The sequence below is a fragment of the Magallana gigas genome, chromosome 6, assembly GCF_963853765.1.
Source record: "Magallana gigas chromosome 6, xbMagGiga1.1, whole genome shotgun sequence".
In the NCBI taxonomy this organism is placed as follows: Eukaryota; Metazoa; Mollusca; class Bivalvia; order Ostreida; family Ostreidae; genus Magallana; species Magallana gigas.
In genome coordinates this window covers 51,055,987-51,072,951 of record NC_088858.1, presented here as the reverse complement: position 1 = coordinate 51,072,951, position 16,965 = coordinate 51,055,987, and the positions used below count along the sequence as shown (strand labels likewise).

Genomic DNA, 16,965 nt, shown 5'->3' with positions numbered 1-16,965 from the left:
AAAAATATGTCTGTCTAGTAGAAAAAAATCAACAGTTGCATTTAAATTTGAAACAAGCGTTATAAAAATCAACTCCCTTCCCTTCATTACTTCTATGTGCAGCCAAACACCAATGATTTGAAAAGTAGTTCATGGAAATTCATGTGCATTGTATATGTGCCCAAAACGCATAGTCTTCTTTTAAAAACATGTAATTAATAAGAAAAGGAAAAATTTCAACGCTAAATTTATTCGCAAACAAATAAAAATCAATAGATTTGACAAAACGCGGCTCTCTATGTAACTATTTGGTATAGCGGAAGCCTTTACTTTGACGCTGCTCGGTTTTTTGTTTACATTTGAAGTTGTGCTATTTGTAGTATCATTGGCGATTTGCCTGCCTACAGCCAGGACTCTGCTTTCAGCAAAGCCCGGCTAAAAATGAGCTTGAAAAACAACTCTATCGATTAAATGAACCAATATAAACAAAAACATGGCAAGAGCATTGTTTACATAACAAAGAATTATGACTTTGTATCTTGCGTATAACTCTACGAATGACACTCAAATTTTGGTTGATCATTAGACACGCATGACTAAACCATAATGTAAACTGAAAAAATAAATGAAATATGAAATTTGAACAACATCGTGAACATACTCCTTTAAAGAACCCGTTCTCATAATTTTTGTGTAAATTGCCCTTGTAAGAGGGTCTGACTCTTCATATGAACAAACCTGAAAGCCAATTACTCAGTAAGTATGCATTGTGTTAAGTCGGTTTGAAGATCTTATTTTGAAAAAATCAAGAGGCTAAGAGGCCACTTCTCTCAAATGAGCAACAATAGCTATAATTAACTTATTATTTTTCAAGCCAAATCCTCCACAATTTGTTTGCTCTTTTTTCTCTAAAATCATTGCTCTCTCTAGGCAAGTTTTAAATCTGTTATTTAAATAAGCAAACAGTATTTTTATCGAAACTTTGTGATGGAAACCGCTCTAAGAAAAAACCCTCTGAGAGCATCATTATGTAAATGTACATGAACTCCTTCATAACAATTGTGATGGCAAACAATAACAAGGAATTATACTACGAAAAATTTACAGAAATGAAAATAAATTGACATAATTTTAAATGACTGAAAAGCTTTAAATTAAAAAAATCAACAACAAAATGCCAGTGACAATGGACGTCACATTTACCCACACACTAGGTGTGGTCAGACTTGATCTGTGTGATCACTTTATTCCGTTTATTTCTCTGGTTTCTGTCTGTCCCGGAGTTCTCCTTGTACCACGAGTTGAGTGCGGCCAGGTTTGTCGGTAGCTCTACTCCTCGGGTTTCCGGTAGATATAACACAATGCCCGCCACAACGAGACACAGCACGGAGAAAATTGTCCCCGGGGCCCACGGCACGTACGCCGCCTGTATTGTAAATAGAAATGGGCATGGAGAACCAAAATCTTACATTTGAGATGATATGACATGAAGCATGTTTACTGGAGTCATTTAATTTCGTGGGGCCAATTTTCGTGGATTGTAGATTATTTGATTATTCGTGGGGATGTCATTTCGTGGGGCGTCGATTGTTAGTTTCAGTATGAAAACTGATTTTTCATAGTTTTGTCGAGAATGTCAATTCGTGGGTGGGAGCAGGGATAGGGTCATTTACTTTCAAAAGTAATCGGTTAAATTACAATTACTTTGGGTTTTAATAGTAATCGATTACAAGCTGATTACATCCAGTTTTAGAAGTAATCGATTACATTAGATTACTTTTCCTTCTTGTAATCCTAATTATTTTACCAGTATTTGGTGGGAGATTTTTCTCTGTTTTTATTTTTATCTCAGTTTAGATGTTTAATGCTTTGGAAAGAAAAAATACATTTTTCACAGGAGTAAATATTCTTATATTAAGTTTAAATTCATCAATTTTTTATGCTTTTTCAGTACACTTTATCATTATTAATGGGGTTTTTTTTTGAGATGCGTAAATATGTCTGTGTTCTAAAAAGAAAGGACATTAATTCATTCATCAAATTAGACAGAGTTTTGATTATTATATATAATATATAGATTAAACAGAAAACCGTTTACACATAATTGACTGTATTGATTTGTGTTGAACTTAGACTACAAATATTGGTATAGACTTTTACTACAATGAACACAATGGTTGACTAGGAACACTTTGTTATCATTGCTGTTATAACGGTACTATCTTAGGGTATATTCCCGTTTTCCATACATATGACAATTAGTTACACAAGAGGCCCAGATGACACATCGCTCACCTGAGCAATAGTTGCCTTAACTCTGATCAAATTAGAATTACAGTACAGTATCAAAATATCTTGACAAATCAGTATAGTAGATCTTGCTCAAAAAATTGAAAAATCTAAAGAGTTTTATCCACCTATTTTAAAGGTAAATATCAAGCCCCTTTTGATGTTGTACCTGTAAGAAGATTTTTCTCTATACCCATGTGACCCCCCCCCCCCCCCCCACACACACACTTTATGGCCCCACTTTTCTCATGGTTTGATCAAATTTTAATCTATACAACTCATGCTTTCACGCAAGTTACTTCCCCTGGGGACCATGATTTAAACAATCTTTACTATCTGAGGATGCTTCCACTCAAATTTGAGCTTTTCTGGTCTTATAGGTTTTTAGAAGAAGATTTTCAAAGATTTTCTCTATATACTCCATTGTAAAGCTTGACCCACCCACCCCCACTGTGACCCAACCCTACCCCCGGGGACCATGATTTGAACAAACTTGAATCTACGCTGTCTGAGGATGCTTTCACACAAATTTAACCTTTTCTGGCCAAATGGTTTTTGAGAAGATTTTCTCTATACTTTTCCATGTAAAACTTGACCCACCCCCCTATTTGTGGCCCCACCCTACCCCCCGGGACCATGATTTGAACAAACTTGAATCTACACTTCCAGAGGATGCCTGCACACAAGTTTAAGCTTTTTTGGCCAAATAGTTTTTGAGAAGAAGATTTTTAAAGATTTTCTCTAAACATTCTTATTTAAAAATTCATCCCCCATTTTGGCCCCACCCTACCTTCAGAGACCATGAAGAACAAACTTTAATAAACACTACTTGACGATGCTTCCATACAAGTTACGGCTTTTCTGGCCATATGTTTTTTTTTAAAAAGATTTTTGAATACCAATAAATTTTCAATAATTCTAAATTACAGTGTATTTCCCCTTGTGGCCCTTCATTTGCACAAACTTGAATTCTCTACACCCAGTGATGCCTTGTGCAAAGTTTGGTTGAAATCTGCCCAGTGGTTCTGAAGACGAAGATGAAAATGTGAAAAGTTTACACACAACGGACAAATTTTGATCGGCTTTCATCTCAGGTGAGCTAAAACAATAAATGTGAATTGTGTTTTGATAACACTTATAGTTTGCTGTTTACCTGTAATTTTAAGATGCATTTTTATATGATCAATAGAATATGTCAATAGATTGAATTGATACATATACCAGGAAACCTTTTGTTGCAATTACTTAGAGGTTGGACAATTTTTTAGGCCAGATTGACTGGTTTAATTACACTACATTCATGTCCGTAAATTTTTTTTATTTGGTCTCTTAAGAGGCGGCTAAATAATGGTGTAAACTAACTCTAAGAAATATTTTTGTTAATGCTTACAAACAACCCAGCAAATGGAGCCAGCATTCCACCAATTCGCGCAATGGCTGAAGCAAAGCCTATACCGACACTTCTACAAACAGAAATGTGGGTTAAGGTGAGATGTGAGATACATGTATATGTAGTGCTGTTTATGGTACTGGTCAATGTAAAATGTTAAATAAATCATAGAATGGATATGTATTATTATCTTATGCAGGTATTTTCACCGTTGTAAATTGATAGATCAAAAGTACTACTGTGGTTTCATTAATATTCAAGGGTATCAATTTTCGTGGATAAAGTGAAAATCACAGTTTCAAGAAAACGTAAATTCGTGGCCAATGACCCTATCAATACAAGCTGTTAATAGAAATTGCACTTCAATGAACATTTAATTTCGTGGATCAATTTAATAACGAAATCCACGAAAATTGGTATTCAACGAATATTGATGAAACCACAGTAGTATTTGAACTACTAGTAATTGTGATTTATCCAATATTGATAAACTTAATCATCTCATGCAGATTATTTCATATTTTAAGTCAATAATTCCTATTCTTTTCCGGATAAATTGTGTGGCTCGGTGCTATAAATTCCTGATTTCAATATTGTATGCGCATGTGACCAAGAATACTAATATTCTATAACATTTCGTCAAAACATTGACGTAGACACATATTAAATGAGATGTTTTTGTCATCGTTCTTAATTATCAAAGAAAAGTACATGGATTGTCCAGAGCTCACCTAAGGTTTGTGGGGTACAGCTCCGGGGTATACAAAAACACAGCGCTGAATGCTGCCGTTATCGCCATTTTCCCCGTGAAAGAAAAAGCTACTGACGCAGTCGTCATGTCACTGTTACCATCTGAAATAAAAAGATTGCTTTAAATGTTTATACAAGTATTAGTGAAGAGTATGGAAGAAGCTATTATACTGTTCAATTCTATGTACATATTACCATCCTTCCTCAATACGATTATAAGTGACTTAAAATCATACCACCAAAGAGGTTGTTTTAATCGTTATATGATATTATGTAAATGCTTAATTACATTTGTTGAAGAAATCAACAAGGTATTACAATGTGAATCTTTAACAAACAACAAGAGGTCCAGGGGCCACATCGCTCATCTGAGCAACAATTGCCTTAATTCTGATCAAATTAGTATTACAGTATCAAAATATCTTGACAACTAAGTACAGTAGATCTTGCTAAAAAAAATTGAAAATCTGCAAATTTTTACCCACCTCTTTTTTTTGGGTAAATACTTAGCCCCTTTTGTTGTTGTACCTGTAAGAAGATTTTTCTCTATCCTATATACCCCTACCCCCCATTTCGTGGCCCCAATTTTCTCTAGGGAATCATGGTTTCATCAAACTTAAATCTGCATAACCTGTGCTTTCACACTAAGTACTGAGTTTTGGACTGAAAACTTTCCAAGAATATTTTTTAAGTTTTTCTCTTTTTATTCCTATGTAAAAATTCAAACTGCCATCACGGCCCCGCCCTACCACTAGGGACTGTGATTTTGCAAACTTGAATTTACACTACCCAAGGATGCCTCTATACAAGTTTAAGCTTTTCTGGCCAAATAGTCTTTCAAAAGAAGGTCTTTAAAGATTTTCTCTATATATTCCTATGTAAAAATTCATCCCCCATTGTGGCCTCACTCTACCCCTGGACTATTATTTAAACAAATTTGAATGTATATGATCTGGGGATGCTTCCACTCAAATTTGGGCTTTGCTGGCCTAATAGTTTTGAGAAGAAGATTTTTAAAGATTTTCTCTATATATAAAAATTTATCCCCCATTGTGGCCCCGCCCTACCCCCAGGGACCATGATTTGAACAAACTTGAATCTACATTATCTGAGGATGGTTACACACCAATTTGAGCTTTCTTGGCCAAATAGTTTTTAAAAGAATTTTTTTAAAGATTTTGTCTATATATTCCTGTATAAAATTTATCCCTCAATTGTGGCCCCACCCTACCCCCGGGGACCATGATTTGAACAAACTTGAATCTACACTATCTGAGGATGCTCCAATTTTAATTTGAGCTTTCCTGGCCTAATAGTTTTTTAGAAGAAGATTTTAAAAGATTTTCTCTATATATTCCTATGTAAAACTTGATCCCCCCTTGTGGCCCCACCCTACCCCCAGGGACTATGGTTTGAACAAACTTGAATCTACACTACCTGAAGATGCTTCCAATTAAATTTGAGCTTTCCTGGCCTAATACTTTTTGAGAAGAAGATTTTTAAAGATTTTCTCTATATATTCCTATGTAAAACTTGATCCCTCAATTGTGGCCCCACCCTACCCCCGGGGACCATGATTTGAACAAACTTGAATCTACACTATCTGAGGATGCTCCAATTTTAATTTGAGCTTTTCTTTCCTAACAGTTTTTGAGAAGAAGATTTTTAAAGATTTTCTCTATATATTCCTATGTAAAACTTGATCCCCCAATTATGGCCCCTCCCTACCCCCGGGGACCATGATTTGAACAAACTTGAATCTACACTACCTGAGGATGCCTCCACACAAGTTTAAACTTTTCAGGCTGAACAGTTTTTGAGAAGAAGATTTTTGAAAAATACCAATAAATTTTCAATAATTGTCAATTATCTCCCCTTTAAAGAGGGCGTGGCCCTTCATTTGAATAAACTTGAATTCCCTTTACCTAGTGGTGCTTTGTGCCAAATTTGGTTGAAATATGCCCAGTGGTTCTTGATAAGAAGATGAAAATGTGAAAAGTTTACAACGACGACGACGACAACAACTACGACGACGACAACAATGACGACGACGACTACGACGACGACAACGACAGACAACGGACAAATTGTGATCAGAAAAGCTCACTTGAGCCTTTGGCTCAGGTGAGCTAAAAACCGGATGAAAATTTACTCGTTATGCATGTAAATGCCTAATTATTTGTTGTTGAAGAAAATAACAAGGTACTACGATATGAGTTTTAAACAAATAAAGACCGGATGAAAAAGCATTGTTTCCAACCTGCAAAATGGTTGAGTAGAGTAGCGGCCGCCAAGGCCACCCCGGTAACCAGGTGAAGTATGGCAACCGCCGGACGCCGACCCATGCTGTAAATAAGTCGTCAATACATTAATATTACATCCCTACAATTCCACCTCATACCTGCTTATCATGTGTACGTTACCTGTATGCGTCATATTTACCGTTGTAACAGGAACATCTCAACAAAACACGCTACGTACTCCATCGTCCCGTTCAGGAAAAAGTTCATGTACATGTTCCCAGCCAAGGATGTCGAGGTCAAGGTTAAAGCATAATAGGTCAAGTTGATCGTGATCCTGAAAACAATTAAAATGTCTTAACAAATATCCTATCTGAAACCATCCGGATAAATATCGAGATAAATCTTACCATGAGAACCAAATGATCATTGAGTTCACACACAGACGTCTGGTCCTCAGTACTGTGATTATACTGTAGCGTTCTACGCTGTAATCTTTGCTTTCTTTTTCTTGGACAGTTTGGGTCTCGGGGGTCACAGGAATGCCATTCAATTCCATGACCTCGCCCGTCTCCCTTTGATCCCTCCCCCAGGTGTCCGCCATTTTGTCGGCGCCATTATACAGCAATGTCTTTGTTTCCGCGGCTTTTAGCGATGCTTTGGCTATGACCTCCTCATAGCTGACATTGTTCCACCGCGCGGCCTTCCTCACTATCCTCTCGGCCTCCTTGACCCGGCCATTCATGAGGAGCCACCGAACAGATTCTTCTTGCACCCTTAGTAGAGACAAAATTAATCCAGAATTAACCAAAATTAAGTAGTCTTTGCAAATTTCGTATCAATAGATTTTAACGACGATAAAATAGTTCAACTAATAAGGTTATCAAATGTTTTCTTGTCAGTTTTATCAATCAAACTAAATTAATACAAAAATAAACTTAGCCATAAAAGTCTAAATGATAATGTCAACAATCGGCCATGCATCTCTGCCGTCTACGTTTTAGCCACTTAGTTAAAACATAAATTTGAAATTAAAAAAAAATTCAAGCGCTTTCAAAAGCCTACAAACAATTCAACCCCGTATATCATAATATTTTTGCATCATGTTTTCGTTTCTTTAGTTCAAACTCGTCTACATGTAACTTTCTTTGAAAATTTTGGTGGATCATTGAATTTGAGACGTGAAATTGCATCTGACAAAGAGGTTAAACCATTGCCAGCCAGTCATGATGATACAAAATCCCTCATTACCCCAAACATGATGATACAAAATCTCTCGTTACCCCGTCCACTTACCAGTACTGAATGAGAGAGAATGAGGAATAAAGAGTAAAGGCCAGCTGTAAGTATCTCCAGGAGTAGCTCTGCATCAGGTAACCAAACAAAGAGATAGCACACACACCGGTGGACCAGAACAGCAGGGAGGAGATCTCCACCAGGTACCGGCTGTTGGTCGGGACCCATTCCAACGCTATAACTGCACCGGACATGGCGACTCCCTGACAAAGAAAATGCGCATGCACAAGCAGATTAGTTGTCTTTTAAAAAGTTCTTGTTAAAAGAGATAGGTGTTATTGTTGTTGGGTTTTTGGGGGGTTTTTTTATTCCTTTTTTTAAATATAGGAACTTATTGAGTTAAAAGAATCATTAAATACTTAGTATTTATGGGTGTTTTTTTACCTGTTGGATAGCTCCTGTGATAAACCTTAAAATGATCAGCACGGTGTAATTTGGAGCAAAGGCCACACCAAAGCCAACCAGATAGAGGGCGATGTGGGAGCTCAGGTGGATGGTCTTCCGACCGAATCTGTCCGCCATGGAAGACGCAAGCATGGCGCCCAAACCTTGTCCCACCATCGTCATTGTCTGCGTGAGCTCTGCCAGCGCTGCATTGTCACAGACAAGGTCAAGCTACAATAGAAACGGACCAATCAGATCATTCTGGAACAGCGTTAAGAAATATTAACCGATAAATTGGTCTACCTCAGTAACGAAAGTCGCGTCTTTCGGAGTGGAGTAGGAGTATCCATTCGGACAGTCTCGCTCCTCTAGCAGCACGGATCCGTTCGTGTTGTTCCTGTAAATGTTCACGCTACACTTGTCGTAGGTCACAAAAATGTCGGCGTCACCAGGAAACTGTGCCGACAGAAGAGTGAGGTTCTCTATTGGTGCACATTGAAAGGTCGGTCTGTATCCTGAGAACAAAAATATTGAAAGGTTTCATGGTTGTTTTTTATCCATAACTGATTTGATTTAATTGATTTTTTTTATATTAAAAAGTAGAATGTTAAGGTATTTTTGTTGATAAATGTCTTACCAATAAAAACCACGTTCAGTAGCTGGAAGCACAAGGATAAGATTGCTATCCACGAAACGAGCAGTTGAGTGATCTGGAACTTTCCAAACTTTCCCAGAGCAATCCAGATCTCGTCGACATTAGTGTACGGGTCCATAGTTGTACCTCTCTATTCGCCCAAACAACTACTGTAGTAACTACGTTTTACGAAGGTTCACAGTTTGTGCGTGTACTTGCATACGATGATCTTCAGATTAGCCATAGACGATCACTTAAACTAAATTTTAAGATAAAAGTATCCCCTACAGGCACGTAGCATCAGGGGGGGCTAGGGGGGGCCTGGCCCCCCACTTTTTCTCGCAGCAACGAATTTTTTAAAATTTACATATAAAAAATTGAATTACCATGGAGTTGGCCCCCCCACTTTTTTGGGGGGGGGATGTAAAAAATTGATATGTAATTAAGGAAATTAGGATTGAAATTGAAGTTATATATTGCGCCACCCCCCCCCCCCCCCCTCCCCCCCGGATTAGGATTTAGAAGATTTTGGGAAAGTGTTATTTGCCTTTTTTTTTTTTTTTTTTTTTTGCTTGTCAAGATTTTTTGGATGAATCTGGCCCCCCCCACTTTCAAAAACGATGCTACGTGCCTGCCCTATAAGTCACGATATGTATTGTTATTCGGGGAAAATGTCCTACCGGGGAATGCATCACGCTTTATAATTTTCTATATGCTTTGAGATATCTGTATTTAGAGTATTTGAAAGATTTATTTGATTACCGTTTTCAGATTCATATATCTGGTACACAATGTACTAATTATATTCTAAGAAATTAAAATATCTTTAAAGTATTTCGTATTAAAGCAAAGGAATGCTGCGTGATTTTCATTCTTTGTAATTAGAGGGACAGCCTCTTAAACTTTATTAAATTGGTAGACCTCTGACAAATTGAGAGTTTGACAATTTGAGTCCGTAACTGACCATTTCAGGAAACACATCAGAGAGGAGAATTAATTCAGTTTCATTACCGATTCTGTATTAACAAAGCCATGCTTTATTTGATTTTATATGAAATCAATGGTAGCGAGTTTTTAAATTTGTCCCATCAGTTAAGCACTTGAAAATCATAAGCACTGAACTCCGAGATAAAGAATCCAGGAATAATCTAGTTTATATTAAGTATTTATATAGATACTGTATACAGGGAAATATTCGCCCCCGTTTTATTTTCGCCCCTTTCGCCATCGTTGTCAGCAGGCTAATTTAAGAGGGGGCGAATTCCAATGTTCCAAGTTATCTCTTTAGTACACATGCGTGTCTGTGTGAATTCAAAACTAGGCGAAACTGTTTGCAAGTGTAGATGGGCGAAAATAACACGGGGCGAAAATAACCCTGTATACAGTATTTGTTTGCATGTAACATGAACTTTTTTCAGAGAAAAGCAATAATAAGTAAGGTTCATAAACTATAGTTTACGATTTCTATGTATCATCTTCAATAAGCTGTGAACAATGAGCGAAAAAAGTACAGGGTTTCCAAGTTTCATGATTTCACTGGAAGAAATATCTATTAGGCGTTTGTCTTCTTTTTTGTTGTCTGCTTTTTGTGCCACTCTTCAAGTTCGCCAATGGTCGACGGGAGTTCGACCCCACGTGTCTCTGGTAGATTGGTCACTGCCACTGTGACGAGGAAGCACATACAGGTAAAAATAGCAGCAGGAGCCCACGACGCCTGCTTGGCCTGTCAAATACGCAAATAAAAATTTACAAACTATGCATGTCAACAAATCGATTTAAAGCGTAGACCAGTAGAAAAAAACATATACTCAAATGTACGTATCTATAAAACAATTCAATATATGGACAGGTTTATTTTACAAACTGGATTCATTGCAAAAGATTCAGATTTTATCAAAGATAGCTTGTGTTAAATACTATCAATCTTAGTCTATCTTATAATTCAGTTCAAGGTAAAAATATGTAACAAACTGAACCTTGGAGATATTTCCATACAGTAAAAATATAATCTTACTGTTACGTTAAAATGTGAATATCATTGAGGGTGACTTTTAATTAATGTCTTTTACATATATGTTTGTTGAAACAAATAATCGATCTGAAGAAATATATCAAATGTATCTGCATGCTATATCTTTTTCGAGAGATTGCTTAAGGTCGCACCAAGGTTCCAGCAAAAGGGGACAACATGCCACCAAGACGAGCGAAAGCAGACGACATCCCAATTCCAACATTCCTGGAACAATCAACAGTAAACGCAAATTGATAAAACTGAACGCGAAATTTATCTAAAATAACATATTAATGATAGATAACAACATTTATTTATCTAAGGATCTTCAATTCAAGGTAAAATTATTTACAGATTTAAAAAAAAAAAAAGGTTGCCTTAACTTGTATATAACTCGAGGGAAAATGAAACCACCTCCATAAAAAAATGGGTGGATTGTATCTACTTGCCTTAGATTGGTAGGATAAAGTTCTGGTGTAAAGAGAAATATCGTGCTAAAAGAGCCGGTGATGGCCATTTTACCAATCAAGGTGAAAACTAATGATGTCGTTGTCATTGAGGATTCCACCCCTGTAACAAAGAAAACTGATCTTTTATCACAGGAATTTATTAAAAATTGGAGTGAGCCTTTACATAGAGAAAGAGAGATGGGTTCTCTCCGGGTACTCCGGCTTCTTCCCACACCAATGACCCCCTCGCGCTGACACCCGTGCCAACGAAAGATATTAATATAAGTTGTAGAACTTGTTTATTATTCGTTGTAAAATAAATAAAGGTCAGGTTTCAGAGAGAGAGAGAGAGAGAGAGAGAGAGAGAGAGAGAGAGAGAGAGAGAGAGAGAGAGAGAGAGGTGAATTTAGTATTGTCAGACGTCAGACAGTGGATTCCATCACCAAGATAGGATTAAGTCATACCAGTAGTTAAAAACTGGACATAATTTTTACCTCCAAAAGAATGGACCAGGGTTGCAATCAGCAGGGCTATAGCAGAGGTGGCGTGGAAAATAATGGTGATAGACCTCCGACCAATTCTATGTTACAGGTTTTCAGTACACACATTTGGCAAAAAACAGGTTAAAACAAAACTTCCATGTTACAATTTTAGGAAATTGAATCGTATACTGTTTTTTTTATTTACTGATAGTAAAGAATAGTAATAAAAAGAAATGATGTAAGAAAGTTCGGTTTAAACAATTTAAAAGTCCTGATTTAGCTTGTTACCTTTTCATCATGTTATACTCTAGAAAACATGCAACATACTCCACAGCTCCCGATAAAAAATAGTTCAAGAATCGATTCCCGGCCAAAGTTGTCGCTGTCAGTGTCAGACCAAAATAGGTCAAACTGTCAGTCAGCCTAAAATAGTGACCAATGAAAACTAGTCAAAATAGGATACAGAAGGTGAGTTTGAGCATGCATACTATCTAGTCTATATACTATTTAGTCCATATAATGTACACTTTAAAAAAACATAGGACATTCAAAATTTAGGATGGTGTATGCGTACCATGTAAACCACATGATCACAGAATTCTTGAGGATATATTTATTTCTGAATATTGAGATCACGGAGTACCGTTCTACAGTAAAACCGTTGTCATCTCTGTGAGACTTAACACTCCCAGAATTCTCTACATGACCCACTTCCTGTATGTGCTCTTTTGACATTTCTGTTCCTTCTAATTCACGAGAAATCGTATCAAGACTGTTGGCATGTACTGCATCAGTTGATATGACGTCATCAAAGTTGACTTTGTTCCACTTAGCTGCCCTTCGCAGTATTTGTTCTGCTTCCTTTGTTTTCCCGTTCATCAGTAACCATCTGACCGATTCATCCTGAATCCTGGCAATTGGACACAAAATTACTGAAATATTATAGACCCTTCTCTACAGAAAAAATCTCAGAGACCTTAAAACAAAATACAACCCCCTCTATAAACAGACAAAATATGCGTATGTTACTAGCTTTGTTTACGTAAAGACCAATTTTGCAAGCAACGTAGAATTGTAAAAAAAAAATTAGCTAAACACGCATGCATTGATAAGGATGTTACATAAAAAAAGCCTAGCAAAGATAAAATGATGGCGATTTAGTTGCGTACCAATACTGGATCAGGCTGTAGGAGGAACAGAGGGTCAGAGCGATCTGGAACTCCCGCCACGTGTTGTCTCGCATCAGGTAAGCTATCGGGGTCACAAGGACCACTCCTGTTGTCCAGAAAAGGAGACCGAGCACCTCACATATAAAGCGACTCTCCTCGGGGACCCACTCCATTGCTATAACGGCCCCCACCACAGCTAGAGCCTGGGTGATAGTATTGCATAAATTATTGATAAAAAATTTGAACTCCGTGCATTTTATTAAAAAAAGTCATCGTTATTCATGGTTTCCATAAGTTTTGCACCTCACCTGCTGCAGTGCTCCAGAAATGAACCTTAGAATAATCAGAACCGTGTAGTTGGGAGCAAACGCAACACCGAGTCCGGCTAGGAAAATGCCGATATGGGCTCCCACCTGTACCACCTTCCTACCGTACCTGTCTGATATGACAGAGGAGAGCACCGCCCCGAGGCCCATACCGGCCATGGTCAGCATCTGTGAGACCTCGGCCAGACTCCCGTCATCACACACCAGGTCAAACTAAAGGGGGAGTCACAAAAGGGAGTTGATATCATAATAAACTGTGTATCATTAATATTATAAACTGTATCAAGATAAAACCTCGTGTATATCCAACTGTATAAATTAAATTACACGCGTTATTATATATTAAATAAAAGTTTTAACTAAAACTGTTTAAATTTTACAAAAATATATGGTGTGAAAAAAAGAAAAAAGAACGTTTAATTGCAACAAAGAGATGGCCATGATCGATTGCAACAGTGAGCACCTCTGTGACCAGACTCCGGTCACGTGGTATGTCATACTGGTAGCCCGCGGGGCACGGAATCTCCTGTCGTAGGGTGGTGCCATTGGTCACGTTTCTGTATATTACAACACCGCATTCTTTGTATTCCACCCTCACGTTCCTCGTGACGTCACTGGTGTTTAGGTAAGTGGAGTTCTCTATTGGTGCGCACTGAACTACGGGCTTGTGCCCTAAAATGTGTAGGAAGAACAGATCAAATACAGGGCAATACATTCTATCTCAGTCATTCTCCTTTAAAAGGGTCCAATTTGAATTATTATAATTTCATGTTAAATACTGAATTTCAAGAAATTATAATATAACGCCCGTTACCGGCTTTAATACACACAGCTACAATCAAGTAAGTTTTTCCGGCAAAGTTTTTAAAAAAAAATTATTGTTAATTAAGGAAAAGACACATTTCAATATTAATTTCGTGTACAATATTAAGCAGTTAACTTTCTTGAACATGAAAAGTTTATAGAATAAAAGTTTTGATCACGGTGCATGTGCGGAACAAGGGCGAGGTCCGAATCCCACCTTAAAAATTAAAATGTATTATATTTTCAAAATAATTACCAAAATAGGCCTCGACCCCCCCCCCCCCCCAATAAGATTTTTAGATCCGCTATGTGTGCGTTGCATATCATGAAGACTAATCCAAATAATTATAATACTTGAGATTGAAAACGACATCTCTATAATATGAGTATTTTTAACGCGGTAAAATAAAGAATTACTTCAGTTGTTGTTCTCGATGGTACTTAATACAGCGGAAATACAACCGCTAATATAGAAAAATCAAGAGCAGGTCAAAGATGTATGTATGTGTAAAAAGAAAGAAAACGGAAATACATGCACTTATTGCACTAAATACATTTATTGTACTATAAATGATTATTCATTGCTAGAATAAAGTACTGCTTTGATAAGATTTAACAAAACTGTGATTTCGTCCTCCCCCATGCAAAGAATCTGACCTAGATTTGAAAATGCAAGAAAAGCATCTTATATGATGTTCTTCTGGAAAAGCAAATTATTAAAACAATCTGGCAAATTTATCTTAACAACGTGACCAGAGTAATGGAGTGGCAATTCTAAGAATGACTGGTCTTCTTATTGCATTAATTTGCATTCTCTATTTAGAGATTCGCGTATTCAAGCTAACTTCATTGATGTGAATGACCTGGTGTACACATTGTTTGTTAATTTTGCGGTAGATACGTTTACTGAATAAATGTATGTATTTGGTGCAAGAAGTCTGACGAGTTTGTGAAGTGAAATTATTTAGATGTGTTTATGTGTAGCAAGCATTTCATATACACAACAGTGTACTGGTCGGAAACTAAACTAGGTGTGTGTGTATATATATTTATAACAAAGATAATAGCTATACTAGCTGGTGCAAGTTTTTTAAAAGCAGGGAATAGTACTTTAATATATTTGTGTTTTTGTGTTATATATTATTGAAAATGGTCATTCGTAATTAAGCAGACCAAGGATTCTGACGGTGTGGGTGAGGAATATATTCATTCTTTAAGGGGGGGGGGGGTGGGGGGGGCACATGCTCTTGTTTCATACAAGAGGTCAATTAACTATACACATGATTGTGTATAGTTAAAAGATCTCCTGTATGAAACGCATGTGCGTGTGTGTGTGGGGGGGGGGGATGACCTGGGGCAGGATATCTCGACACGTTACTGTTAGTTCTCTCAAAATAGATAAGGTCAGACTGTAGGTAGAATAAGGAGACTTACCTGTAAACACGGAACTCATCAGGCTAAAGGCCGCCGACCAGATCGTTACCAAGGTGATCAGTAGCTGGACGACCTGATAGCGACCAAACCTGCCTAGTCTCCGCCATATCCGGTCCACATTAGCGCAGGGGTCCATTGAAGCCGTTACTTTATTTAATCTTATCGCAGGAACTCTGGGGCATCAAATTCGGTCGGTTCGTAATAGGTTAACAGCCTAAAAAGTAGTTCGTCTGTGAAGCAAAAATAAAATTCCATTTTCAAATCCCAACTGATGGATATATTTATACTGTTGATGAGACGAATCGCACGTCTGCAAGCCACCCTGAGCAAATACATTTGGACTTTCTACACATGTTACATGCACGAAAGTGTTCGATTTCACACAGTGAGTTGACCAATTACAATACTGGTACGCATTGAGGTGACCAATTGAAGTACTGGTACACATTGAGGTGACCAATTGAAATACTGGTACACATTGAGGTGACCAATTGAAATACTGGCACACATTAAGGTGACCAATAACAATACTGGTACACATGGAGGTGACCAATTGAAATACTGGTACACATTTAGGTGACCAATTACATTACTGGTACACATTAAGGTGACCAATTACATTACTAGCATACATTGAGGTGACCAATTGAAGTACTGGTACACATTTAGGTGACCAATTACATTACTGATACACATTGAGGTGACCAATTACATTACTAGTACACATTGAGGTGACCAATTAAAATACTGGCACACACTGAGGTGACCAATTACATTACTGATACACATTGAGGTGATCAATCACAATACTGATACACATTGAGTTGACCAATTGAAATACTGGCACACACTGAGGTGACCCATCGTATTACTGATACACATTGAGGTGACCAATTACAAAACTGATACACATTAAGGTGACCAATTAAAATACTGGCACACACTGAGGTGACCAATTACAATACTGATACACATCGAGGTGACCAATTGAAATACTGGCACACACTGAGGTGACCAATTGAAATACTGGCACACACTGAGGTGACCAATTACAGTACTGATACACATTGAGGTAACCAATTGAAATACTGGCAAACACTGAGGTGACCAATTACAATACTGATACACATTGAGTTGACCAATTACAATACTGGTACACATTGAGGTGACCAATAACAATACTGGTACACATTGAGGTGACCAATTAAATTACTGATACACATTGAGGTGACCAATTATAATACTGGTACACATTGAGGTGATCAATTACATTACTGATACACATTGAGGTGGCCAATTACAATACTGATACACATTGAGGTGACCAA

The 16,965-nt window shown here is 37.3% G+C and overlaps 2 protein-coding genes across 2 annotated transcripts; both read right to left on the bottom strand.

Annotated features, from left to right (window-relative positions):
* Window positions 1–209: 209 nt before the first annotated feature.
* On the bottom strand, window positions 210–9,151 carry LOC105321575 (organic cation transporter protein). Its single transcript, XM_011419913.4, has 10 exons — window positions 8,966–9,151; window positions 8,632–8,843; window positions 8,329–8,559; window positions 7,945–8,147; window positions 7,059–7,424; window positions 6,851–6,985; window positions 6,669–6,754; window positions 4,390–4,510; window positions 3,659–3,731; window positions 210–1,405 (listed from the first exon to the last, which is right to left on the bottom strand). The coding sequence occupies exons 1-10, from the start codon at window positions 9,099–9,101 to the stop codon at window positions 1,190–1,192; spliced, it is 1,779 nt and encodes a 592-aa protein (XP_011418215.4). The 5' UTR covers window positions 9,102–9,151; the 3' UTR covers window positions 210–1,189.
* A 486-nt stretch (window positions 9,152–9,637) lies between these two features.
* On the bottom strand, window positions 9,638–16,094 carry LOC105321537 (organic cation transporter protein). The gene is made up of 10 exons (XM_066088540.1): window positions 15,638–16,094; window positions 13,863–14,071; window positions 13,382–13,612; window positions 13,074–13,276; window positions 12,479–12,814; window positions 12,193–12,327; window positions 11,917–12,002; window positions 11,423–11,543; window positions 11,126–11,198; window positions 9,638–10,685 (listed from the first exon to the last, which is right to left on the bottom strand). The coding sequence occupies exons 1-10, from the start codon at window positions 15,771–15,773 to the stop codon at window positions 10,515–10,517; spliced, it is 1,701 nt and encodes a 566-aa protein (XP_065944612.1). The 5' UTR covers window positions 15,774–16,094; the 3' UTR covers window positions 9,638–10,514.
* Between the last annotated feature and the right edge of the window lie 871 nt (window positions 16,095–16,965).

What these genes read in the sequence shown, in the direction of transcription:
- LOC105321575 (XM_011419913.4), bottom strand. Translation starts at nt 9,101, where the DNA reads ATGGACCCGTACACTAATGTCGACGAGATCTGGATTGCTCTGGGAAAG. An exon ending in TCACAGGAGCTATCCAACAG is followed by an intron (nt 8,148 to 8,328) that starts GTAAAAAAACAC and finishes TTTCTTTGTCAG; the next exon opens with GGAGTCGCCATGTCCGGTGC. An exon ending in CTCCATTTGCTGGGTTGTTT is followed by an intron (nt 1,406 to 3,658) that starts GTAAGCATTAAC and finishes TTTACAATACAG; the next exon opens with GCGGCGTACGTGCCGTGGGC.
- LOC105321537 (XM_066088540.1), bottom strand. Translation starts at nt 15,773, where the DNA reads ATGGACCCCTGCGCTAATGTGGACCGGATATGGCGGAGACTAGGCAGG. An exon ending in GTGATCATGTGGTTTACATG is followed by an intron (nt 12,328 to 12,478) that starts GTACGCATACAC and finishes TCACTATTTTAG; the next exon opens with GCTGACTGACAGTTTGACCT. An exon ending in CTTTATCCTACCAATCTAAG is followed by an intron (nt 11,199 to 11,422) that starts GCAAGTAGATAC and finishes TGATTGTTCCAG; the next exon opens with GAATGTTGGAATTGGGATGT.